The sequence below is a fragment of the Elgaria multicarinata genome, chromosome 8 (assembly GCF_023053635.1).
Source record: "Elgaria multicarinata webbii isolate HBS135686 ecotype San Diego chromosome 8, rElgMul1.1.pri, whole genome shotgun sequence".
Taxonomy (NCBI): Eukaryota; Metazoa; Chordata; class Lepidosauria; order Squamata; family Anguidae; genus Elgaria; species Elgaria multicarinata.
The window spans coordinates 73,143,821-73,171,748 of NC_086178.1; the positions used below are offsets into that span (position 1 = coordinate 73,143,821).

General features: G+C 42.5%; 1 protein-coding gene across 1 annotated transcript in view; it reads right to left on the reverse strand.

The window, feature by feature from the left end:
- The window catches only part of CPXM2 (carboxypeptidase X, M14 family member 2), a 113,366-nt gene extending 88,248 nt beyond the window's left edge, over nucleotides 1-25,118 (reverse strand). The window contains exons 1-2 of the mRNA XM_063132778.1: nucleotides 24,640-25,118; nucleotides 10,656-10,757 (exon numbers count right to left, since the gene is read on the reverse strand). Of these exons, the coding sequence (XP_062988848.1) occupies nucleotides 10,656-10,757; nucleotides 24,640-24,964 (427 nt within the window). The 5' untranslated portion in view covers nucleotides 24,965-25,118. The remainder of the gene's footprint in view (nucleotides 1-10,655; nucleotides 10,758-24,639) is intronic.
- Between the last annotated feature and the right edge of the window lie 2,810 nt (nucleotides 25,119-27,928).

A 27,928-nucleotide genomic window follows, 5' to 3' on the forward strand; every position in this document is an offset into this window, starting at 1 on the left:
ATTATTAAGATTATTTTTAAAAAAAAATCTTGAAAAAGAAAAGAAAAACTTTGGCTTCATTCCATTTCTCTTAAAGTGAGCTTGCAAAGGGGGAAAATCTGTTACGAATTTAAAATAGCCCTGCTGGATCAGACCATAGGCCTGCTTTCCCAATCTGGTGCCTTCCAGATGTTTAGAGTTCAGCTCCCATCAGCCTGAGTTAGCTTGGCCAATGGTCTAGAATGTTGGGAGTTGTAATCCAACAAGGAGGACAAAAGCCCTCTCCCACTGTTGTTCCTCAGAAACTGATATTCAGGCCTTTGCTAGACCAGCCTATATCCCGGGCTAATACCAAGGATCGCCCCTGTGTGTCTAGATGACACACAGGGGATCCTGGGCTCATGGAGGGATCAACCCTCCTTGGCCCCCGATTTTTCCCACAGTCTCGGGCTGAGCCCGAGACCGTGAGCGTGTAGCCCGTTCCGCGGCTTTCCCCAGCTCCGCACAATTACTCGCGCATAGCCGGGAGAAGGTGCGCACAGGGCATAGCGCTCCCCAGGAGTGCTGCACCCATCAGGGCCAGGGTGGGGGGGAGCAAGGAAATCTCTTTTTAAAAAAACAACAACCCACAGTTACCTTTTGTTGTTCGTGCGATCCTGCGCAGCTGGCCCTTTAAATCTAAAAAAAAAAAAAATAGCGGACACGATGGGTCTTTCCTTTAGTTCAAACCCTTTAGCTCATCGCACCTGATGTGTAGACTAGGGCGACAGCCCATGATAGTTGCATTGCAGGCTGTTCCCTCCTCTTGCCTGGATTTTAAGGTAGGTCTAGCAAAAGCCTCACATGCATACCTCTGATTCTGGAGGTAGTGATGATGACTAGTAGCTATCAGTAGCCTTATTCTCCATGCATTTGTTAAATCCCCTTTTAAAGCTATCAAAATTTGAGGCCATCACTATCTCTTGTGGCAGACAATTCCATAGTTTATGCACCATGTGAAGAATTACTTTCTTTTGCCTGAGATGATTCTCCTACAATCTGGCTTCAGTGGAATACCCTGGATTCTCGTACTATCGAGGTAAGGGGGGAACTTCTCTATTTCCACTTTCTTCACATGATGGATAAGTTTAAAAACCTCGATCATGTCTCCTCTTACTTGCCTTTTCCCCTTAACATATTCCACTCTTGTCTGAAAGCATAGGAGCCATAATCTGACAAGAGGGGAATGAAGGGTATTGATTGGAGGGATGGGATAGAAATTTGTTCAGTTCTCATTTTAATGAGAACATACCTAAATTCATACTTTTAAACCACTATGGAAAGTGAATTATCCTTCAAAATTTGGACTTCCCTGAATTTAGCAACGGTGTTTTTCAGTGAAAAAAGCATATAAAATACATATATCAGGGACAATAATGTTAAGAATGCATTGATATTAGGTATGTGTATGTTTTAAATAACTCTTTTAGCCTGTTCGTATAATGAACAAATGACTGTGATTTTATGGTTTTAAATTAATGATTGTTGGTATAGTTTCTATTGGGTCTGTGACCACATAATAAAATGTATGTATGTATGTATGTAACTCCATGCTCAGGGTGAAAGAGATTTGACGCTCCTGCCTTCAATGGTCAGGGGCCAGAATATTTCATGTGCTAATGGTCTTCAACTGGTCCAGACCCATGACCCACCTCAGATTCCCAACCTGCAGCATGGGACCCACTTTCCCAATTTTACTAACTATGCCTATATATTTTAAATATGTGTATGTTTTAAATAACTCTTTTAGCCTGTTCGTATAATGAACAAATGACTGTGATTTTATGGTTTTAAATTAATGATTGTTGGTATAGTTTCTATTGGGTCTGTGACCACATAATAAAAATCTATCTATCTAGGTATGGTCACTTAACAAAAATATGTATTTTAGGCAAAGATGCATACAAAAATGCATGTATTTGGCAAATTGAGCACAAAAATAATTACGAATCTGTATGCAAATTTTTAAGAACAATTTCTCAACGCTTTGGATGGACTGTGTCATATCCCACCCCTGATGTCTCTTCTCAGAGGCTATGGATAAAATGAAGTTTATGCTTTCACTTCAAACCTGACCCTCTATATATTTAAGGTTCAGTTTGCCTCATGTGGCGCAGAGCAGTAAAGCATCAGTTTCTGCAGCTGAAACTCTCCCCACGGCCTGAGTTCGATCCCAGCGGAAGCTGGTTTCAGGCAGCTGGCTCGGGTCGACTCAGCCTTCCATCCTCCTGAGGTCGGTAAAATGAGTACCCAGTTAGCTGGGGGAAAGGTAATAACGGACGGGGAAGGCAACGGCAAACCACCCCGCTATAAGGCCTGCCAAGAAAACATCAGCGAAAGCTGGCATCCCTCCAAGAGTCAGTAATGACTCAGTGCTTGCACGAGAGGTTCCTTTCCTTTTCCTTCGAGCAAATACTGCTTTTTCTACTATTCTGTGACCATTCTCAAATCCTCTGCCACCATATACTCCCAACAATATACCTTTTGTCTCACTTTGAGACTATCTTGAATGATAGATGAAGGACAGTATATTGATAAACAAAAATAAATGATTTATTAATACTTTTAAAGTTCACACACTGAACTTATTGTTTCCTTTTAGCCTATTCTCAACTCCTTCCTCAATCTCTAACCCCAAAATAAAGAGCACATCCCTGCACCCTCTGACACTAACAACAAATTGACCACAGATTCTCCTCTTTTTAAAACTCTGTCCTCTCATGCTCTACACCAATCAGTGAACAGCACACCAACGTTTCATTCACTCTCTCCCCCCTCCCCCCTTAACTCACTTACCATATTCACTCTATGCAATTGACCTTGACAAACATTACCATATATATTACATACCAGTCTGTAAAATACATTATATCACATATCCAAGCATCACAGACTGAACTTAAGGCTGGAGAAATGTGCAAAGTTTGAAATGAACCAAACTTAAGGTGGGGGAAAAGAGAAACTTAGAAAAAACAAATTTGACAGATTTATCCATCTCGAATCTCTTGGCCCTCTCAGTTGGGGCCTACATTTTGCATGCACAAAAGCAAGAGCAGAGAAGAATGAGCCAGAAGAATTAATCGAAGGCAAAACAGGTAGGTGTGAACACGTATCAAGACTCAATTTCCTATTCAATGCTATTTCACAGTTTGAAAAACCACTTCACTTCCAACTAAACAAGTCAAAGCTTGGGCTAAGGGGTAGATCTGCTTGTCATAGCTTTCTTCAAAGGACATGTCCCCATAGGTAAAGCAATATATGAGCTATAGAATTAGAATTCTAGTTCTTTATCCAATGGCAATTGAAACTCCTACCTGTTATCAGATACCCTTTTGCTAGCAGCTTGAAGCAAATTAGCATTCTCACCCAAATCACAGTTGGTAGATGCCATATGGTAAGAACTGAACATTTGACACGGAAAATTTTAATTGCCATCCTGGGCAGAATGAAGTCAACTGGTTCTAGAGATGATGGTAATTGGTCACCAGCACTAGTTCCCCTCCTGATGACAAGCCAGCATGTGGATAAAGAAGAATGAGTAAGGCTGTTAAAGAACTTTCTTGAAACGATAAGGAAAAGTTTAATATTCAAGCAGGCAGCTCAGACAGAACTCATTTGTCTTAGTATGTGGAAGACTTTATAAATCTTTTTCAGTGTTGAAACTGTTATGTTCAGATGGCTCCAGTCATTTAGTTTCAGGCTCTTTCTCTAGGGCAAGAGAAACAAAAGCCTCATTAAGCAAGGAAAAGAGGGGTGGGCAAATGACCCATATTTGCAATGGGCTTGTGTATGCTATTTATATTTTGAAAAACCATCTTATTGCAACAAGATCTCTGAGGCTGAAAATCCTATGCTACCTGCTTGGGATTGGGACCTACTTCTGAGGAAACAAAATAGAGATGTACAAGAATTTTGTTTCAGTTCACAAATCATCAGAACCTGCCCCATTCACAACAACAAACACGCACATGAGTGCATTTTCTTGAAACTTGTGATCATGTTCAAAAGAATGCAATTTTAGAAAAGTGCACACTTTAAAATGCACATTTCCAAAAAAAAATTACACGTTTATGCTTACTCAATAGGGGGAATGTGCATTTTTGAAAAATGCACACGGAAATGTGCACTCTCTCCCTGGTTCTCCCAACCCTACATAGGATTCCACAGTAAGGATCCTTGCACTGGACTGTACATCTGGCTATCTTATGTTTGACCTATTGCAGCGTTCTTCACTGCAAGGACCAAAGGTCGCAAATGACTCCAAATCATCTCAAGTGCGGCTCTCTGCTTCGCTCAGTCCCTCTCTCTTTGTTTGTGAAGTAGTTGCTAGGGAGGCCTTGTGTCCCCTTTTACAGATTACAGTCCTCTATTTGAAGGACTGTCCAGTCCAAGGCTGGTTTAAAGATAAAAAAAATCTTCAGGAGGAGGAGCTGGGCCTTGAATATGGCTTTGATAAACAGCACCTGGACAGCCGACTGAGCAAGGCACACAGGCCACTAGCTCACAATCTTCCCCACTACCGTGAGAAGGACTGTATGTCTATTAAATAATAAGTATTGTTATTTTTAAATTTGCATCTCTACATATAAATTAGCCTATGCAAATTTTATGCCAATTGCTGTATTCTTTGGTGTTTCGTAAGTGTTTTGGTGTTTCGTAAGTGGCCACCCTGCTAAACGCAGGATTTGTCAACATTTAATTTCCACTTTGGCATAGGAGAGTAGAGAACATCCTTAGGCCAACAATGTTAAAAGTGCACACTGAAGAGCATGCTAGGAGATGACTCAGCGTGGGATAACAGCCCCTTCAACTCACATCACCTGCTCATGTGTGTACATAGTGTACAACAGGTGAATCATAGACTTGAGAGTCAGTTCTAATGATCAATCAGCTGTTCACTTTGGCAAATAAAGTAACTGCTAATGTGAGAGGTTATCTCCTGGGAGCAGTGGAATGTCACAGCAATGAACTCACATCACATCTCTTCCTGCTGCCGTCAAATTACTCAAATTTTCCAGTTCGCAAACAGGAATGGAACATCTTGTGTGAAGTTGCTGATCCAACGTTACACTGCTCATAAGTGTGCATCGCTTGCATAAGACATTATTTGTGAAGTGAGTGACTGATTGACTGTAGGAACCTGACTTTTAAAGGGTAACTGGTAACTGTGGTAACCTTTGCATCTTGCCTTGCCATTCAGGATTAGTGAGGAGTAGCTCTTTGATATATGTCCTCATGTAAGAGCTTCCAGTTTGGATGGAATGTGGGGGTTGCAATTAAAAGAGCAAGGCCAGGGCTATTTCAGGGGGCAGGAAAAAAATTTGGGGCTTCATGTGGTTGGGGCTTCCCATAGTGACAGTGGTTGTGCAGCCACCACAGACAATGGCAGGGAAGGTATTCTTGGTGACAAGTGACCACCATTTTACTTTAACCAGAATACTCCAGATGTAGTATTATTCTGGAGCACTGACTCTGTGGCTCAAATTTGGCTTATCTACACTTGTAAATGCATCAGCGTATGCAAAGGCAAGGGCATTTTTCTTTCAGGGGAGCAGTTGCTTTCCAATGCTTTTGCATGCTAGGCTAAAGATTCCTTTGGCAAGGACTTCTGATTCCCTAAAGGATGAAATATGGGGTTCCAAAATGCTCCAGAATGGTAGTAGTGCCAGGACATACCTATTAGGCCAATTACTTTAGGAAGAGAAAGAAAGAAAACTAAGGAATTCAGTCCAAATCAATAGTTATATGTGGTTTGGATTTCTCCTGCTGTAAAATAAAGCGTTCTTTAACAATACATCTCCCGATCCTATTTGTCATGGGGTAATAAATAGTCTAAACTAAAATCTGCAGTCTTCACTAAAACAGAGGGCTGAGAGGCTTTTTAGAAGTATTAGTCAAACATCTTTTCAGATAAAATCTTTATGCTTCCAGGTCACCTGATTCCACTTTAGTTTCCTTTTTCATCATAAAGTAATACTCCTGCCTCTTTCAAGTAACATGTTAGATTCCAGAACAATACAATGTTCACTTTGCCCAACCACTGTACTTTTTTTCAACCGATTCTTTTCCCGGTCAGTCTTATTCCCTTTATGGTTCCTTTCAAATGCGTAATGCAGTTACCTTCTTATGGTTCCTTCCAAAATTCAGAACAGTTTATGATTCTGTTAACAAGGCTGTAGTAGATAGCAGGAGTGCGTGATTCTTCGTAGAATCTTGTCATCATAATCTTTGTAAACCACTCAGAGAGCTGCGGCTATGGGGCAGTATATAAATGTAATAAATAAATAATCATTACAATTGATGACAAAATCTGCACTGGGTGGGAAATCATAGACCAATATGTTCGGTGTTCGGCCTGCTCTCCTGCCCGCCAGTTAAAATATCACAGTAAAGGCTAGTAGGATTTTACTGGTGGTTGGACACTGATTATAAGATTGTTACACCACTGTAGTATAGTGGCAAAGAGTATAACCTGTGACTCAAGAAACTCATGATTCCAATCGGGTCTCAGCTATAGCCTCACTAGATCAGCCTTTCCCAAACTGGTGCTCTCCAGATGCTTTGGATTTCAACTCCCATCAACCCCAGCCAGCATGGCCAATGGTTAGAAATTCTGAGACATGTCCAAAATGTCTGGAGACTACCAGATTAGGAAAGGCTTTACTAGATAAGTTTAGGCATGCCACAGTCTCTTAGCCCTCGTTGCCTGCCCTCCCTTCATTCACATAAGGGGAAGGTGCTTATACAGAGGGACTCTGGCTATGTTTTGCCTTAGATGGTCCTCCATGTTTTGTCAGACAACCTTAGAGAGCTTGGGAGCTTCCATGAACTGTGTCCTGTGGGCTAGCTTAGGAAGGAACATTACGGTTTCTAAAAATTGAAAATTGGCAATTGGAGGCTATTGCACAGCTCCCTGTGCTGTGATGAATGTTGAGGACTTGTACACAAAAACAGAAAAGCACATTTGATTTTATTATGTGATTGGGTTAGTAATTTGACATTCTCTCTTGTTGATCATGTAAACTTCAGCATGAACATTGATGCTGATTAACATTTCAGTGAGCCCTAATAATTCTGTATATTCTAACCTTTATTATCTTATAGGACCTAACATTTGTTCCATAGATTTGAGACCTTTCTACAAAGCTCACACAAGGTCCTAGGACCTGCTTTATGCCAGGTCAGACTATTTGTCCATCTAACCAAATACTATCTGCTACCAGAGGTCTTTCTAATCTGACCGTTTTAAATTGAATTGGCAGGGACTGAACCTGAAACTTCTGTGCCACTCTTCTACTGAATTATAACCCTTCCCCAAAGCGAAGCTGTATCACCTCCATTCACTTGAACGAACAGAATATAATGAAGTGCTTCCATAAATTCCTACATTCACCTACTTGTTGCAGCTATGGTTACATCCAGACCACTCTTCCTACACGTTATTAGAGATTCTTCATGGTTTAATCCTTGCTACTCAAGAAAACTGGAGCACAGGAAGAGGTGGATCATCAATACCGCTAGCATAGCATAAACCCCATATAATACTGGAATCAGAATAATGTGAAATTGGGCTGTGGGCAGATATAATAGAATGGGGGCAAATGTTTGTTTATTGTCAGGCTATGATCAATACTTTTCTTATGAAATTGTTTCCTGTTGGTATCCCAAAGCATCATGTCTAAATACACTCTCAGTAAAGTGACAAAGATAGGGCTATATTTAAGATTAAGGCTGCAATCCATTTAATTCAATGTGACTTACTTCTGAGTAAACATGAATAGGACTGCACTGCAAGTACGTACTTAAATACTGTGTGATGTATCAAAATGAAAACAGTGGGGTGTTTCATCCTATTTGTACCGCAAATGTACAACATGGCGTTACCTTTACACATCTACCTGGAAGAAACTGACCAGGAAATATTCAGAGGCCCACAAATATGTAGTAGTTTCTTAGTTCAGTATAAGTCTCTGGAGAATAGTTTGACACTAGTGTAACATGGCTTATTGTTCCGAGGTGATTCATTTCATTGGTTCCATGGCACTTACATTGTATTATTCCAGAGTTAAACAAGATGCATGGGAAATTACCTTTTGAGTCAGTTCAAAATCGTATGACGTGTAGTGCGAAGTAGTGGTGTTTATTTTGAAGACTCTAGATATTTTGGAACTAGTAAGTGGCAGGATAATAAATTGCAGAAGTGTTCCTGATCATGTTTTAAGTGGCTGCATAAATCCTTGTTGCTGTCATTGTTAAAATCTAAATAGCACCCACAAATATTCTCTACATAATAACAAATTCACAGCTCCTGTGCCACCCTGCCATCTAGACCGGCTTTTAAAAAGGGGGCAGTTTGCAAAGTGGGCAGGGGCATACACTTCACACATTTTATAAAATGACATGTTTTCTGCAAGATTCTCAGCATGGAATGAATAAATCTGTGCCAAGGATTAGCGAAGGACAATGGTACACGTCATGTTTTAGGAGCACAATAGGGATATGCATTGGATTCAGATGAAGCCTGAGAAGAACCAGGCCGCTTTGGTCCAGTTCTGCTGCTTCCTGGAGAAAAGTGGGCTTTCCTTCAAACTGAACCCACTCCAGAACATGTTTTAGATATGCTGGAGACACTGAGACTTTGTGTCTTGATAGCCTAATAAAGCAAAGACTTTGGGATATTTCTGGCCAAGGCATTTCTGCTTATGCCTGTGCAGTTTTGTTCACTTTGTTCTTTAGGAATTTCTTATGAAAACCCTTTTAGTTCACTGCTTATTTGAGTAATTTGCATGTAGCGAAATACAGTAGAGTGTTCACTTTGTCCCAGTTTAACATGTTACCGTCTCAAACACTTTGAGAAGATCATGGTGGTATCCCCCTGTCCCTGTAACAACAAGGAGGCAGAATAAGTGGAACATGTTTGCTTGTCTTGGAATTTCTGCATTGTAGCAGGAGCTAGGCAGCAAATGGTTGCACCTTTATTGGCATTTTACAGATAGATCAACCCATCTGTATGTTAATTATCTGTTGTTGGATAAAATCCAGTCTCAGTAATGTTACGTGTGGCCCAGTTCTGATCAGGTGAAATCAGAACCAGAAAGCAACTGACAATCTGGTGTTGGGAGGTTGTTTCTGGGAGGCAACCTAGGGTATCTGTTTTTCTACTGCTGTATATCTAGACAGATGTTATTTATACTGTTATATTTTGAGGACTTTCAGATGGGCGAAATTGTGTTTCCTTATTTATTAATTTATTTATTTATAGCCGAAGCTCTCTGGATGTCACTCTGCTTCCTGCTCGTCTTTGTGGCGGAACCCGAAACCACGGGTTCCTGTGTGGTTCGCTGAGTGGTGGTCAAAGACTCTCAAGACACAATTTCTCTCTCCTTAGAAGGTTTATTACGAGCAGCGCTGCAAGGTGGCAGTCTGAGGAAACTGCCCAATAATTTCAGGAAATGTCAACATATTTATAGAGTCAGTTCCCCTTAGATACCATGGCAGAACTTTCTCACCAATCATAATACAGTTCTGAAAATGCAACAACCAATAAGAAGCTAAGCATTTAGGCATGTACAGAGTATGAGTGCTTCTCTGACTAGAAGATATCACAGTTACAGAAAAACATCTCTATCTGTTATTTTCTTGGTTATCTTTCCTTGCAGGCATCCTCCACCCTCTGACTGCCGGGGTGGACAACGCCTATGTTGTCACATAGTTTCTGCATCAACTTAACTCTAAAAGCAAAAGCAATTGCAGCATTAAAAACAAGGTTCAAAGGAACAGGAAGCCATGAACTATAGCTAAGGATGATAGGCCATTTTCTCATACCTATGGGCATAGCAAAAGAACCAGCTAAAATTCCGCGACATCTTCCACATTTGAATCAAGCTGAAATTACACGGGGAAGAAAGCAGTGGCCACGTGGCCCATACAGTTCAATGGGACTGTGCCTTCTAATGGGCATTTTTAGTGCAACTTCACCTGGACACAACAAGAAATCATGACAAATCCAAACATATTACAGAAGAGTCGGGTTTTCTGAGGCTTATTTTTCACACTGAAACTAGGAAGTGGAGCGGGAAACATGCAGGAAGCTCACGTTGTCATCAAAATGACCCATGAACATCCGTGAGTGGCTAGTCACGAGCATGCTGTAAATCACTCATTTAAAGAAGCCCTTTGTTTTGTAGACATATCTCTGACAACTATCAATTCTGGTCCATTGATTGCAGGGTTTTCTTAAATGTTGCATTTAAATTTTGTTTACGTTTGTTTACTGTAAGCCACCTAGAGAACTTTATGTTTTGGAATGGCACATAATGTTGTAGATAAAGAAAGAAAACCCCAAACCAAAATGCCAATTAAAAATAAACATAAAGTTCCCCCTCATACCCCTTCCTGCTCCTTGTGTGAAGAGCCTACACACTTTCAAAGAGCTGAAGAACAGGACAGCTTTGTGTGTGTGGCCTGGAGTTATGGAAAGCAACAGAAGGGAAGAAAGACTCAGATATGGAACCAACACAGTGTTTCTTAAGGCACAATTGTCCCTTCAAGGTCCCTTTCTATTCAATTATTATTTGTCCCAAGTAAATACCCATCAGAGAAGAAACACAGAGCCATCTTAAAGCATTCTAGCTTACTTTCTCGACTGTCCTCGTAAGTGCTTCGTCTTTCATAGTCACCATCTGGTGTTCCTTCATGGCTCTTCTTGTTTTTCTCACCTTTCTTGTTGCCATTTTTAGCTGACAGAAGAGAAGAGAAACATGTTACATTGTTTTTCTCAAATATAAACTATCCAAACGTAAAGACAACACATCAATAAATTAACACAATGAAGAAAATTAATCCCTTGATTTTCAGTCCTTTCTGTTGTTGCCAAAAGCAAATCAACCACTTCCACCTCGACTCAAATGCTCCAAAAGTGGGATAAACATTGGATGCACTTCAGAAAAAGTTATGTGTGCCTTATGAATCCCCTGGGACGTGCAGTTCAATCCTGTGCGCATTTACTCAGAAGTACGTTCCATAGACCTCAATGGGGCTTACTCCCATGCATAGATTACATCCTAAGTGTCAGTGACTGGCACTTAGAATTGTGCCAAAAGAACAGGCTGAGTCTGAAGTCCTGCTCAGGCATTTGAAAGTGTGTAAGTTCAACACCAGGCCTGTTGAACCACTTTCAGCCTGAGGACCAAATTCAATTTTGTAGAAGTCTTCGGGGCCTGCATTCCATTGGTGGGTGAGGCCAAAGATAGAACAGGGCAGGACCAAAATGCCAAAAATACTGGCATATTTTAAACATCTTACTGTCAGTAACTAAACCTTAAAAGATGCATTTCAATCTATAAAATAGGAAGGGGCAAACTATGCACAATCACCAAATGATTGGCAGTCAGGGCAAAGGAGGTGGGGCCAAGAGAAGAGGTGGGGCCATCTAGAGGGGGAATGGGGACAAGCACACTATAGCTCTGCCCCTACCGCCATTGTTCAAGTTGACCTCCGTGGTTGGATCTACAGAGGAGCTCCTTCCATTTGTGAGGCATCACTGTGCCAGTATTTTTTTTTTTTTAAAAAAAATGTGGTTGCTACTTTTTGGGCACACATGAACATACTCAGTGCAGCATCTGCTGTGTTTACGACATGTTCAGGTGCCACACACCGATGCATAGCGTCGTCATTGTGGGAAAAGTAGGACAAGTGTGAAAGATTATGTGTGTTTAATTGCTTGTATTTATAGTGCAAACACATGTCACAAGACACAGTACAGGAGAATTAGGAGGTCTTGCTGCTGTTTCAGACTGCTCTTCTTATTTTTAAAGCCTGGTAATTGCATGCACACCTTCTCAGCTATGAAGAAATGCAGTTTTAAAAAATTAATTATATGGTTATTCAAGCTGCACAGCTCTGTAGGTATGCAGTGGAAAAATACCCACACTCGTTCCCCCTAAATTCACAGATTTCAATCAAAATCCATAAAAGGGAAAAAGTAGGGAAGGGAAGGAGGAGATGTGGAAGCGGGGGGAAAGGGGGATTTTGCAAAATAGTTCAATAGCTTGGAAGGCCCCCCCCCATTGGTCAGTGCTATAATTCTAGGGGTGTGCACGAACCCCCCACTCCGCCCCGCGGGCCGATCCGAAAATTTCGGATCGGCCCGCTCCGCTCCGCCCATACTCCGCTCCTCTTCGCCACGGAGCTCCGGCTCCGAATCGGAGCTCTGCAGTGGAGGAGAGTGGTGCCAGGTAAAGCCGAGAGAGGAGGGCGGGGGGGGGGTACCGGGCCCTGCCGCCGTTGCCGCCTGTGCAGCGACGGCGGCAGAGCCCAGTAAGGGACCAAGGGGGAGGGGGGCCTTACCTGGCTCCATCCGCGGTCCGTCGGCTTCTTCAATTGAGCCCGCAGTTCAACCAGGACGTCTGGGCCGCAAGTGCGGCCTAGACTTCCTGGTTGAACTGCGGGTTCAATTGAAGAAGCCGACGGACCGCGGACAGAGGCAGGTAAGGGAGAGGAGGGGGGTAAGGGAGAGGAAACACACATGGGCGACAGCGACAGCGGCAGGGCTTGGTAAACCCCACTTACCTTTCCGGCGGAGCTCCGGATCGAGGCGAAGGATCCGCCTTCACCTCGATCCTCTTCGCCATGCTCCGCCGGCCCCCCAATCCTCTTCGCCTCCACCTTAAGAGGAGGCAAAGCACCCCGCTCCGCTTCTAATTCGCCGGTCCGATTAGAAGCGGAGCACATCCCTATATAATACTGCTAGATTAGAACATGCATTTATTTATTTATTGCATTTCTATACCAGCCAATAGCTGAAGCTCTCTGAGAGGTTCACTAAAAATGAAATAAAATAATGCATGACTTGGTAGTGCCCAGAAACCTGAATTACAGGGAAAATATGTCATAATAAAAATAGTTTGGAAAATAAACCAAATATTGAGGAAGATATGGCTTCAGTACAAAGGGTCAGGGCAGCCTGGCTGGGGGATGATGGGAGCTGTGGTCCAAGACATTTGGAGGGGGCCATTTTAAAGAAAGCTGGGTTAGGGAGTGTGTCATGTGCCATGCACATAAGCTGGACAACTCTAAGAGGTATTGAATGGTTTACATTGTCTTCTTGCAGGCCAGAATGTAACAAACCTTAAACCACCTGATACAGCTGTGTTGGGTGACGCTGTGCAGACACAATAGTGGAAGAAAAGAACAGTTCTTTCAGGCCTTTAGATGGGTTCAGTCGAATTTGCTCTGGGTTTTCCGACAACATTGCTCTAGTTGATCTCCTACTCATTTCATCACTGCCGTGGAAATCAAGAGGGCTCATTTCACTCTACTAAGTGGGAGAGGATGCTCAAAAGTGATCATGTCAACTGCCCGGGCCAGTTAGCCATTCAAGAGGTCAACCTGCTGAGGTGACGGGAAAATCCCCAAGAGCCATCAGGTAATGATTTGGATTCATCAGCCTCCTTCAGTGGACCATCTTAATTGGTCACCCACTCCTGCAAAGGCTCTGAGTCCCACTAAGTTTTAAAGAAGAGGACAGGCAGCCTTAAGAAGAGGACAGCCTTCCCTAACCTAGTGCCTGCCAGATGTTTTGGGCTACAGTTTCCAGCAACCCTGACACATGCTGGCTGAGACTGATGGGCATTGAAGTCCAAAACATCTGGAGGGTCCCAGATTGGGGGAGGGTGCTCAAGGACCTGAAGTCTAGGTTTAAACAGAAGAACTCCATTCTTGATGTCATCGAGTTTAATACTTCCAAGATAAAAATCTCAGCAACTCATAATATTTGCCTCAAATAGAAGTCCTTCCTGCTGCTGTTCCCATTCACTGCACTTCCTGGTTCTGAGCTAAAGCAGCATGGCAAACACCAGAGGGAGGAGAAAGCTGAGAGAGATGGTCTCCTATCATTACGCCACTTTTGCCTCCAGACAGAAAGCCTGGTAAGGGGATAGGAGGGTGGAGGGACAGGAATTGGAGGCCGGGAGGGTATTGAGGAGAGATCAAAGCCCATCATGGTCTCATTATATCATGGTTTCCTTATATCATAGCATGATGGAGTCTGATAAGATCAGAATTGGGCTCAGAATAAGTGAGACTATTTTCCAAGCTTTTGGGGAAATAGTTGGATTTTGCTAGCCTTACTGGGGAGTTTGCCCAGCCAATAGTCTAAATATCTGCACAGCCATATTAATGACACAGTGCAGCTAAAGTTATAGAATTTAAGTCTAATTTCAATGGAAATCTTGCAGCACAATCTTAGACTGTCTACTCCTAGGTAAGTGTGTATAGGATCGTTGCAGTCCTAAACCCATACTTAACTCTCACTCTCTTCCTGAAATCAATGTAATGAAAAATCTATAACAGAATCTGTCCCCACTATAAATTCAGAGGCATGCATTACATTCCTAAAAGAGTCAAACTGCATTTTTTTTTAAAGACAGAAGAACCTGTTTCAGGTATCAAATGTATATATCGCAAAGGATACAAGAGAAGAGGCCCTGGGGATCAATGGGTTGATTTGTGCCCTAGTTTTTTTTTACAGGCAATAGCCTACTTCTTTGGATGAATGATATGACTCTGATGAAGGCAGACGACTCCATACACAAGTTCACGACCCACTAAGGCAGTTATTCCCATAAGTATCTCATAAAGAGCAATACAAAGGCACTGACTACTTAAGTCTCAGGGAAGAGCATTAATAAAGGCTGTGAAATCAAAACAAGCTGGGAACTGGAAAATGTCTTCCACCATTGGCAAGCAGAAGAATATGGCAGATTTCCTATTTTCTCTTCCAAACTCAGCCAAAGAATTAGTTTACATTCCATCTGGGGCAGCAAACAAAAGAGACAGTGTGTCTTTCACATATTCTGTATTATGTACAGAGCAGTTAAGGTGCCAATTTTTAGACCCTGATCTTTACCAAAGTGCAGGTGTTTACGAGAAAAGAGAAATAATAATAATAATAATAATAATAATAATAATAATAATTCAACAACTCTCCTCTATATGGGTTTCTCAATAATAATAATAAATAATAATAATTCTTAACCACCTCTCCATTTTGATCAAGGCAGGGAACAACAGTAAGTATAAAATACATAAAATGCTGATTAAAAACATAGTATACATTGTTAAAACATCTTAAAAGCATATTAAAAGCATCCTAAAATTCCACTGGATTCCGCTGCCAGAAGAGATCAGTCTTTATAGCTTTCTTAAATGCTAAAAGCCTGTTAAGTTAACAAATCTCCTCCGGCAGGCCATTCCACAGTCTGGGAGCAGCAGAAGAGTAGGTCCTCTGGGTAATACCTGTCAGCCTAATTTTGGCTGGCTGAAGTAGATTCTTCCCAGAGGACCTGAGTGTGTGGGGCAGATTGTACAAGAGAAGGCGATCCCACAGGTAGCCTGGACCCAAACCATGTAGGGCTTTAAAGGTGATAACCAACACTTTATACTTTACCTGGAAACTAATTGGCAGCCAGTGAAGAGATGTTTAAACTGGTGTAATGTGGTCCCCCCTAGGTGTACTGGTGACCAGCCTGGCTGCCATATTTTGAACTAGTTGAAGTTTCCAGACTAGGCACAAACGTAGCCCTATGTAGAGCGCATTGCAGAAGTCGAACCTTGAAGTTACCAGCGCGTGCACCACTGTCTTTAGGTCTTCTGACTCTAGGAAGGGGCACAGCTGGCATATCTTTAATCATGATTAATAGGCATCATCTCATCAACACTAGAAAATTGTGTCACCTTCTTCATGCCTCCCCACTGATACATTGCACTGCAACAAGAGCTAGATTTGCAGAGCTCTAGGATCCACCACTTGAAAACACCAGCCACCAACTGCATGAAACATGCAGTAGAAAAACAGCGAGTGAAAACAGTGCCACTCACAAGGGGAGGGGGAGCAGACTATAAAAGCCAAAACGCCCCTCCCATCAGCCTCTTTCGCTGCACGGCTCCCTCCCTCCCCTCCCTGTAGACAGTGTGGGCTCGCTGGTCGTCTTTTCGGAGGCCGAGTAGGAATTTTTTGCTCATAATCTAACTTGGTTATGAGTTTTTTCGCCTACTTCACACTGTAAGACAGGCAGGGTGCTTAATTAGGATGACTTGGTTGCAATTTGGTCACATTGCATGGGTAGGCGGATAGGAGCGAGCATCTGGAGTGAGGTGTAACTTGGTGAGCTTTCACGGGCACCGTTTATGGCGATAGGTATTCCCTGAGGGCCAACCACTGGGAGCCCAACAGCACTAGATGGGGGGATTAGGGTTACCTTTGAGGCCAACCCTCCTCAAACCACTCAGAGCCCAGCAGCATGAGGGGGAGTTGACACCGGAAGGCCTCCCAACCCCATAAGGGGGAAGCACGTATGCTGGCGAATGAACAAGCACCACTGTACGGGCTGTGATTGCCTCACCTGATCCAGGAATGGCCTCAAGGGTGGCCAATAGTTGATGCCCGCTTAGGCCCACCCTCCCCCCTTCTGCAGATCTTTCAATAAATGTGGCCCATATTTTAAATCCAATCTTGTGTCTCGTCTCATTATTTCTCACCCTTCACTTCCGCAAAAGAGATTCCCCACGTGCCATATGACAAGGGCTTTTGCTGTGGCATAAGTGGAGTGAAAAGGAAGAAAGCCAGGAGAAGAAAAGTCACAGTGGAGGGAGGCAGCCCTGATTCTGAACCAAACACTTTTCTGCTTTCGTTGAAAATGCAAGATGGAGAGGTGAAGAGGGAGAGGAGGGGAGAAAATCACACATCGCAAAGCAAAAGGGGAAAGGAGAAGATGGCTCCGTTCAGACAAGACAGTTCTCTACTCAGTGTGAAAACTCCACTCAACAGTTGAGTTTTTAGGAGGTATACCCCACACAGCATGTTCTAACTCCACTGTTGTGTGACTGTGGGCTGCCATGGCATAGGGTAAAATCCATCATGAAGTTTGATTGACCCCAGTTCTCCCTGTGGTATCCCATCAAACATTGTTGCAAAAAAACCACCCCAGAGGCTCTCCCAGAGCAGCACTTCTAGGGAACTCTGTAGCCAGTGGAAAAAGTCAACTTAATGCAACGGAAAACTTCACGGAGCCTAACACACAACACAACAGTTGTGCAGAACTCTTCTCTGCACAGCATGGATATTCTGATTGGAGTGTTCTCCCAAAAAAACCCTCCACCATTCCATGGAGTTTTCCCGCCAGGCAACACGTTACTCAACAGTGGTGTAAAAACTCCTCTGTGGAGTTCTAAAACCACCATTGAGAAACGTGTTGTCTGAACTGAGGCGTTATTTCTTTAAAAGATTTATAAGATGCCTTTTAAGGAAAACCCTCCGAAGGCAGGATACAAAATTTTAAACCACCACACACACACACTGATAAACAATCATAAAATGACTATTAGAATGAAAACAAACCATTGAAACCAGATAACACCATATATCTAACGGCACCCAAAAAAGTCCTGACTCAAGTATAGGCCAGAGTAAATAAATTCATATTTAGGGCCTGCTTTGTAATGATCCTGGAGGACATAAATTGGTATAGAGTCCCATAAGCAAGGGGTCCACTACTAGGGTGACCATATTTTGGAAACCAAAAAGGTGGACAACATGGTCGCCCACAAGGGGGCGTGTCCAGCACCAAGGGGGCGTGCCCACCCGAACATAGCCTTGGTCACATGTTTGATTTTACAGCACACATTTAAGACAAATCTGTTCTACATAACATCTTAATGTTAAAATTACTGAAATAAAGAACAAGTGAGAGATTTAATGTATCTGAAATTAACTTTATTCACTCCTACTTTTGTAGGTTTTGCTGTACTTTGAAGCTTTTGCTATACTCTGTGTGTTACATTCTCCCCTTCCCTCAAATATCTTTTCTGACTGTATCTTCAGTCATTGCAAGCTGCTGTTGTTGTTAACAGGGTTTGCTACTGGCCCCAGATCTGTTTCAAATTTGGTATGGCTAAAGCTCTACCTAAAAGCTATCATAGTGCCAACTTTCAGCTCTTTATCTTTAAAAATGAAAGTTTAAAAAATAATAATTTTAAAACCTCATTTTTTAAAAAAATCCTAAAAAATCCATGGGTGAATGGATCTGTTTTAAATTTGGTGTGGCTAAAGCTCTACCTAAATACTTTCATGGTGCAAAGTTTCATCTCTTTATCTTTAAAAATGACGATTTTAAAATAATAATTTTAAAACCTCAATTTTTAAAAAAATCCTTAAAAAATCAATGGATGAACGGATCTGTTTCAAATTTGGTATAACTAAAGCCCTTCCTAAGAGCTACCATTGTGCCAAGTTTCATGTCTTTATCTTAAAAAATGACGGAGTTAAAAGCATTTTTGTTAATTCCCATTAGAGCTGCCCTTTGAAATAAATCCGGATTTCCCCTCCCGGATTTGCTATCAAAACCCGGACAAATCTGGGCAAACCCGGTCATATGTTCACCCTATCCACTACAGAGGAGGCCCTGTCCCTCATTCCTGTCAAATTCATTGTTTTGACAGGCAGGGCACAAGAAGGGCATCTGCTGATGATCTCAGAGTGCAGATAGGTTGGGATGGTGAAGAAGAAGAATGAGAAGGAGGAGGACCCAATTTTCTTCTATACCTGTGGTCATGTGGCTAGAACCTACCCATTTGTGTCCTTTCCCCTTCTGCCTTCCTCCCCTGTATCCAAGCACCTTTAAAACTTTTTCTTATTGTGTGTCTGCATCTGAGTCTAGTTGCATTGTGGGCCAGCATTCAGGGAAGGCAAGGGGGGTGTCTTCTCCTGCACTAGCTGGACGGTGTGACATTTAAACCAGGAACAGCAGAGCTTGTGTACCATAGTAATGTGCAATAACTTGCATGGGAGATTCCTATCGTAAGGGATAATTTAAGTACTTTAAAATGCACATTATTTCAGCCCCAGAAATGGAAGACACTTGTTGACAGTGAAAGAAATGAGCACAGAACTAGGAAAGAACGCAGACTTGGGCCTAATCTACACAAGCAGGATCTACCACTATGAAAGCAATATGGACTCAATTGCCTTATAGGCCCCTTCCGACTCTACTATTCTATGATTTTATGATATGGTATCTGTCAATGGGCCCCAACAGTTGTCAGTGCACTTCAATAAAGCTCCTGCCTTTTATATACCACTTTCATACCGCTTTCATAGTGCAATATCATGCTTGGTGTAGATAGGCCTTGATGTACACACAACCAGTGCTGCTGCTAGGTAATTTTAGACCCTGGACTTTACGGTTTTATGAGGGGCCCTTTTAAATGGCCATGCACATTAGTGCAGTTGTGAAGCACACAGCTAACATTTCTCTTCTCACCACACACCGCTACTCCATGCTCTACAATGGCTCCTACATTCCTGATATATGCTAGAACAACAACGGCAGCAACAACAACAACAACACTGTTTGTTAATGCCTATTTTTTTTAAAAAAAAAACCTGAACATGTGCAGCTTTGCATTTTAAACTCACTGAAATCACAGCACCATCAGAACTGCAGGAGTAAAATGGAGTTTGCTCCCACTGCTCTCATCACTTGCCACTTTCTGGATGGCCATTTAGGATCCTCCTGGGGTGTGGGACTCTGGACTTTGGCCCTAAAACCAGCCCTAGCTAGCTACGCCACTACATACAACACAGAAAACATGTAGGCTTGGCACATCAGCCTTTCCAAAATTAGAAACATCGTGTAGTTAGAAACGGATTTATTTGCAGCAATGAAATGGAGAAGAGACATTTGGCATGGAGGCATTTCGGAATAAGGAATGTTCCTTTAAATGAAGTACATCTGGGAATTGTAGCCTGGTATTTTTATCCTAGGTTTGCTTGGCTGGAAAACCTAGTTATCCTAAAAGGCTTCCTATGTAATCTTTCCCTGCCCAGAAAATAGTTATATTATGGGTGGATGGAGTATGTTTTTGTTGGATATTTCTCTCATGCTACATTAAGGATTTGGTGGTGGAGGGGAGAGGAATGTAATAATAACGCTTAGCATTCTTTAATACTTTGGTTTCTCAACCTTGGGTCCTCAGATGTTGTTGGACTACAACTTCCATCATTCCCAGCAACCAAGGGTTGGGAAAGGCTGCTTTAGAGTGTTCAAAGCACATGGATTATTTCAATAATTTTCATCACAGTCTTGGGGGGGGGGGGTATGACAGGGTGCTTCCAGAGGGAGGGCTCCTAAGAAGGCACCAATTTCTCTTTCTTTATGGATGATCTACAGTAAGAAAAAAAGGCAGCCACTGTGAAATTCCATGCATCAGGCAGGGCAATGGCATAATAAAAGCCTCATCAGGAAGCATCCCCAGTGATTTATACCGGATGGGGTAACAGCCGCTGATACAGCCATATCGATTAAATGCTTATCATGTCCATATTTGGGGATGATAACTGTCATGCATCCACTTCATATGGAACATTCCTCATGTTCATATCCTGCCTAGATATTGATAGTACAATCTACAAACAGCTTCCTGATATCATTTGTTCCCCAGCCAAAGCTCCAAGTGGATCCTCAACCCAGCATTTTGACTGGGCCGGATCTACACTAGTCTTATAACATTGCTAGTGTCCCTTTCTAATGTGGTTCTCTGTATCGGTTCTCTGTAGCTGTAATGTTACTGCAGGGCACATTGTTAAATCCTTTCCTTGTTCTCCCTCCCTCTTCTCTGAGAGCTGCTGGGTTTGCTCCGCCCACTGCCTGCCTCATTCCTAGCCAGCAGTGCAGGGCAATAGTCATAAGCACACACAAACTCCCTCCCTCCTAAAATATCTTAACACAAGTCCCAGGGAATTGCCTGAATGTATAGGAGCCAGCCACTTTGCTGAAGCTAAGCAGGGCTGGGTCTGGTCAGGGTTGGAATGGGAGACCAAATTGAAAAGTTTTAGCAGCAGCCGCATTTAAACCCCGCTGGTCATGAGTTTTGGACTGGGACCAAGAGACCCTTTTAATTTTCCTGCACGGAGCTACAGCGATCCTTTGAGCGCTCCTCAGCTCCTTTGCAAAGAGGGGGGAAAGGTTAAAAAAAATTCATAAAAAATCAACCGATGACCCAATTTGATTCAAATTTTAAGGCAGGATGCATGGGAGTACTTCACAATAAAAGCAGATTCTAAGGTGGAAAACTTCTGAGTCCTTTGCATGCAATTGTCAATGATTGCACAGTATAACGCTGGTGTGATTTATCTGCTGTAGCAGATAAGATAGCAAACGGGGTGAAGGAAGGAGAACAGGAAGTGGGCGGAGCAAACCCAGCAGCTCTGAGAAAGGGAGAGGAGAATTACCGGTAGGATGAGGCACATGAATCTGTAGCCACGCTGGAACTAAGAAAGAGAACCTATAAGTATGACTCATTTACAATGTTGGAGACGAAGGGTCACGTGACGCTATGCGTCACAGTAATCCATTCAAAACGTTAGAATAACACCAGTGTAGATTCCCACCTGGATTTGGACAACATGATAAGATGGATGATTAGGCATATGGCACCCAGTGTGTGTTGCAGCTTAAACAAGCCACCATGGCTTGTTTAACCCACCATCATCATGAGAACCAGGTCAATATCCAGGTCAGCAATCAAAAATTGGAATTCTGGTTCTAATAAAGGTATTGCCTAACTATGGATTTTGGATTTCCCCCACCCCTTTCTCAATTTCGTATATCAACCTGATGCCCTCCAGTTATTTTGGACTACAACTGCCATAAGCCCCAGTCAGCAAGGTCATGGATTATGGGAGTTGTAGGCCAAAATAGCTGGCATACGCTATGGGTTGGACTCAAATTTAGTCATGCTTAGAGCAGAACCATTGAAATCAGGGGGACATTAGTCATGACTAACTTAAGTCCCACCCATTTCAATGGGTCTGCTCTAACCATGACTAAGTCTATATCCAACCCCATATACTTTCAGGTAGTGAAATCTGGGATAAGAATATGAGGAATGTGCCATATGAAGGGTGTCCAGCAAAGAAGACGCAGGTCTGACCATCTGCAAAATGACACGGCCAACATTTAATTCATGGGGAGGCATAAGGGCATGGTCCTGCCACTTCATATCTTGTATGTTGCAAGTCTTTGAGTAAAACAAAACTCTGACTTTATCCATCACAATTAATTTCCATTTGAAACCAATGGAAGTGGAAGGAAAAACAGAACACATCCTTTTCTTGCTGGCATGAAACAGCTGTATTTGGATGCTCTTTCCCCATTAGCTTACATTAACCAGAAGTGTGTAGTGTATGTAAGCGGCTGGGAGCTTTCAGACTGTGGTGAATGTTAGTCCAACTCCGATTCAAAGCAGCGACTGATCGGTACCAGCTGCTCAGCCAAAGGGCAGATCACATGCTCCTAATTCCTCTCCCTTGGCTTTGCTTCTTTCCAGCTCAGACCCAGCTGATTGTTTGCTCCAAACACCTAATTAATCCAACATGCCTTTCATCCCATTGCGCTAAAGAGAAAAGAAGGCATTTTTTAATACTTGCCACAGTTTAATTCTCTTCTGTACAGGAGATTATTTCTGGAATGCTATAGGGAGGGAGATAGAGAGACTGCTAACCCTGCAGCCATAAATTAAGGTTAATTATTGCTGATCTATTTGTCCTGTGCTTTCCTGGCAATATCAGCCAAGGCACCATAGCTAAGTAATTTGCGGAGAGGAATCCATATGGAGCAAAGGGGAGCCCACGGAGAATTCACCCCAAGTCTCCTGTACACCAAAAGAGATACTTCATGAAGAGTTCCTGTAGTGAGGAAAGGCAGCAGCCCAATTGCTACATTTCAGTGAGGCAGGACCACAAGCAGATGTGGCTTTGAGATGCAGGTGTTCCCTAACAGAGTGTGCTGTACTAGCATTTTCCTCCCATACCATATCACCATACCTCATAAAAACCCATATATGGGAGGGCTAGGGTGACCCTATGAAAAGGACAGGGATCCTATATCTTTAACAATTGTACTGAAAAGGGAATTTCGGCAAGTGTCATTTGGATGCATACAGCACCTGGTGAAATTCCTGTGACTGTTGTGATAAAGCTTTAACTGTTGTGATGAAGAGGGAATTTCACCAGGTGCTGCATGCATACAAATGAAACCTGCTGAAATTCCCCTTTTAATTCAACTGTTAAAGATACAGAAGCCCTGTCCTCCTTTTCACATCGTCACTATAGGCATGGCATAACTGCTCAGGTCCTTATCATGATCCCTGTCCAGCATTTTAACATTGTACAGTGCAATCCTAGGCATGTCTACTCAGAAGTTAGGCCCATTGATTTCAATGAGATTTACTTCCAGGTAAGTGTGTATAGGATTGCAGTCTCAGTGTCCCTTACAACAACAACAACAACAACAACAACAACAGATACTGGGAGGGAGTGGTGAGAGGACACCTGCACTTAGATCATGAGTCCAAATAAGCAGAGGGCAGAGCTGATACAAGGGCCGATCCTACCATTAGGCAGAAGGAGGTGACTGCCTCACACAGCAGAGTTTGAGTATCATGCAAAAATGGCACATTTTAAACTTATTTAATTTAGTATTCTTCTATTTTTACAACACCTGGAGGGGCAAACAAAGATGTTCATGAGATATTTTTAATTTTTGCCACAGTGCCAAAATAACTTAACCAGCTGGTGTTAATGTGCACATTGACTTTGAGAGTAGGGGAGAATACCATTTACTTCTCTGCCCCAGTCAACAAAATGTCTTGGGTACATTGTGTCTTCCTAATGGATACATTGCTCAGAACGTGGACCTTCATAGCAACAAACCCGAGCACAAATCATCCATCGACTGGGAAGTGTTTGGAGCAGGTCTGGACAAATTACAGTACTATTTCAGCTGTCTTAGCTCCCTGCAGATAGTTTAAATATAGGCAAATGAATCAAGAATCATAAAGCAATTTATACTCTAAAAATGCCTATAACAGCAGCAGCAGTATTTTCTGAAGTCCGATTTCAACAGCCAAGATCTAGCCACTGGATTACATTAACTTTTTGCCCGAAAGAAAAACCACAAATTGATTTTAGTTACTAATCCTTTGGAACTGGCTTTTGGAATGGGGGGGGGGGGGTGAGGGGGGGAGTTAAGATGAAATCAGACAGAAGTTCACATTGCTGTCCCAGAAACAAACCCCAGTTTCCCAGTATGAAACTGAGCAGCATGAGTGATCACAGAACTCAGCCCATCTCTACTTTTGGTTGTAAAATTACCATTTTATTAAGCAAAAAGCCAGATGTAATTTGTAATTAAGGAGGATGGGGGGAGTCTGTACACAGGATGTTAGATGATGATGATGATGATGATGATTATAAAAACTTTTCATGAAAGTATTTGGAATTTGTTTTAAATGAACAGAGAATAGGAAGTGGAAGCAATTTTGTGTCTTCCAAAATGGTGAAGATTGAAGTTAAATTTAGACTTTCAAACCAACTTGATCACTAACTCTATCAATGTAACAGTTGCTATTAATATGAAGGTGTTAACGTCATTTTATCAGAGCTAGTACTATTTTTACTTTTTTCCTTAGAATATTGCCATATTGTGGGTGGGTGAGTGCAGGTTGGAATCCTTTGAGACCTATCTGGAATCTCAAAGTTTAGAAGAAAAAAAAGAAAGTTACCTGGTGGGGTCTCCAGAGGTGACTTTTCTTTTTTGTTGGCTTTCTTTGGTTTTAACTCCTTCTTGCCTGGCCTGAATGTTGGGGTTTCTTCTCTTTCTGCAGGGGGCTCCATTTCTTCCTCTTTTGGCTCTTCTGTGAAAGGTGAAAATTCCTCCTCAGGATCCGGAAAAGAATAATAATGATCCCTGTTGATAATTTCCTGTAGATAGTAATCCTGATCTTCCATTGGTATACCCCAAGTGATATCTCCAAGCAGTGCCAGGTCAAAAACACAGAGCACAAGACAGAACTCAGCAAAAGAAGTTTTCTTGAAGCGGGGAATCATTTTTATTTTATTTTTTGTATTCGTTTTATTTTGTTGCAGTCAAAGGCTCCTCTGTGAACAGCCAATCTAAGTTCAATGGAGAGGAAAAACAGATCTTGGCAGGCAGCGAAGCCCAGGATCAAGCGCAGAGTCTGAGATAAGTGCTTCTGCTTTGGACTAGTTTGCAAAAGTTGCAAGTAATGAAGTAGGAGTGAGGGAAACAGAGGGAGGGAGGGTTCTGCCTGGAGTTCATGTGATCATCAGGGCTCAGCAGCCAGAAACATACACAGACATATAGGAGAAGCGAACGCCGGCACTTGGCAGGTGTGACCCTCCACCCAAAGACTTTTGCAGTCTTTTGCTTCTTTCTCTCCATCCCCCACCCTGATAAAAACTTTAATCAAAGTCTTGGCTTGTAAGATGCATTGCTTGGAGCCCTGATATAACGCCGAGTCTGGACACTGTTTATTCAACGAAGAGAAACATTGGCCACAGGCCTTATTCTCCAAACCCCTTTTACAAAATGCGTTGTTGCTCTTGCCAGAATTCTGTCCAACGTTGTGTGTCTAGATGAAAGTGGAGGATGTTTTCTCCTGTGGTTCAGGTCCCCCCCTTAACAGAATATTAAGATGGAATTCAGATTTTATGAAACAGAAAGGAAAACAGGCTTGTGAAAATTCCTTCTCCTCCTCCAACACTTGATAGAAAACAGGTGTAGTCCATCAAAAGCATAGAAACTTTATATTTTGCATCTATACAGTCTGCCCTCTAAAAAGCCTTGAGGGACTAAGAGGTTAATAATCAGGATATTGAGTACATTTTAACAGCATATTTTCCCCTAGTTCTTTCCATTCTAGGTTTTCATCCATATCTTCACTTCCATTTTATTATTTTTAGAGCTAAGACATTTCTCAGAAGACGCTATTCTGTGAAAATCTCTGAGATTTTCTTCCTTTTTTTCATCCTGACCCCTAGAAAAAGGCCAGATTGCAGAGTGTTCTCTGAATATTCCCCACCATTTTTTGTGGCAGACACCATCTCACACACTCAAAAGGCTGCGCTCCACCCTGTTGAACTCCACTCAAGTGAAACTGAAATATCCCCTGAAGAAATTCAGCAAAAAGGTCCCCTGATTACTCTCCACCACAAAGAGCTTACTTTTGGGCAATTTTCATCCAACTTTTCTTTCTTCTTATCTGGAAGCCCCAAGGTGGCTCCATAGTGGCACTGCATCAATTATATGATGCAGCAGCCACCTTGAAACCATTGCAAGGCTCTCCAGAGAAGCCCTACATTTTAAAAGTTGGGAATTTACCCTGACTTTTGAGGATGGAGTAAGGCAAACACAGCCCTTCGGCCATCTAACCTCAATGCTGAGGCGTGGTCGGATGAACGGTGACTCTGATTGGTCACCCAGGCACAGGGCATGGGGCAGGCCAGCAAGCTCAATGATGGCTGGAATGCCCTACACTACCTTTTCCCTTTTGCAGAGGAGACTTTTGCATCTGCAATTTAAAACGTTTTAAAGGGGGTAAGCGGGAAAGCCAGGGAGGGATGGGGGTGCTTCTGTCACGACAGCCCCCCGGTGGTCCTGAATAATAGCACCATATAGTCAATGAAGGCGAAGGACGAGGGCGCATGGCTTCCTACGGCAACCCAATAAGAAAGGGTGGTGAACTGGGATTCTCTAGTACATGCTCTTAACTTCTCCAATCTGCTCCAGTTGACTTCTAGTTTTCAAGAAGCACCACAAACAAACAAAACAGCAGAAGAAATAGGAATTAACTGCTGTGGAAGTTTTTCCCTAGCCATTCACCAGGTTATTATTATTATTATTATTTATTTATATAGCACCATCAATGTACATGGTGCGGTACAGAGTAAAACAGTAAATAGCGAGACCCTGCCGCATAGGCTTACATTCTAATAAAATCATAATAAAACAATAAAGAGGGGAAGAGAATGCAAACAGGCACAGGGTAGGGTAAACAGGCACTGGGTAGGGTAAAACTAACAGTATAAAGTCAGAACAAAATCAAGTTTTAAAAGCTTTAGGAAAAAGAAAAGTTTTTAGCTGAGCTTTAAAAGCTGCGGTTGAACTTGTAGTTCTCAAATGTTCTGGAAGAGCGTTCCAGGCATAAGGGGCAGCAGAAGAAAATGGACGAAGCCGAGTAAAGGAAGTAGAGACCCTTGGGCAGGCGAGAAACATGGCATCAGAGGAGCGAAGAGCACGAGCGGGGCAATAGTGTGAGAGGAGAGAGGAGAGATAGGAAGGAGCTAGACAGTGAAAAGCTTTGTAGGTCAACAGGAGAAGTTTATATTGGATTCTGAAGTGAATTGGAAGCCAATGAAGAGATTTCAGAAGTGGAGTTACATGGTCAGAGCGGCTAGCCAAGAAGATGATCTTAGCAGCAGAGCGGTGAACAGAAACCAACGGACTGATGTGAGAAGAAGGAAGGCCAGTGAGAAGAAGGTTGCAGTAGTCCAACCGAGAAATAACCAATGCATGAACAAGAGTCTTGGCAGAAGAGACAGACAAAAATGATCGAATCCTGGCAATATTATACAGGAAAAAACAACAGGATTTAGCTACTGCCTCAATATGAGGAATAAAGGAGAGCGAGGAATCAAATATAAAGCCAAGACTACGAGCTTCCTTGACTGGAGTAAGTGTAACATCATTGACAGTAAGAGAGAATGAGAGATGAGGAGAAGGTTTAGGAGGAAAAACAAGCAATTCAGTTTTTGCCATATTAAGTTTCAAACGACGATGAAGCAACCAAGCTGAGATATCTGAAAGACATGCCGAGATACGATCGTGAACATCAGGAGAAAGATCCGGAGATGAAAGATATAATTGTGTATCATCGGCATACAGATGATATTGGAGGCCATGAGATTGAATAAGATTACCCAAGGGCAACATGTATAAAGAAAACAACAACGGGCCAAGTACCGAGCCTTGCGGAACCCCTACTGAAAGGG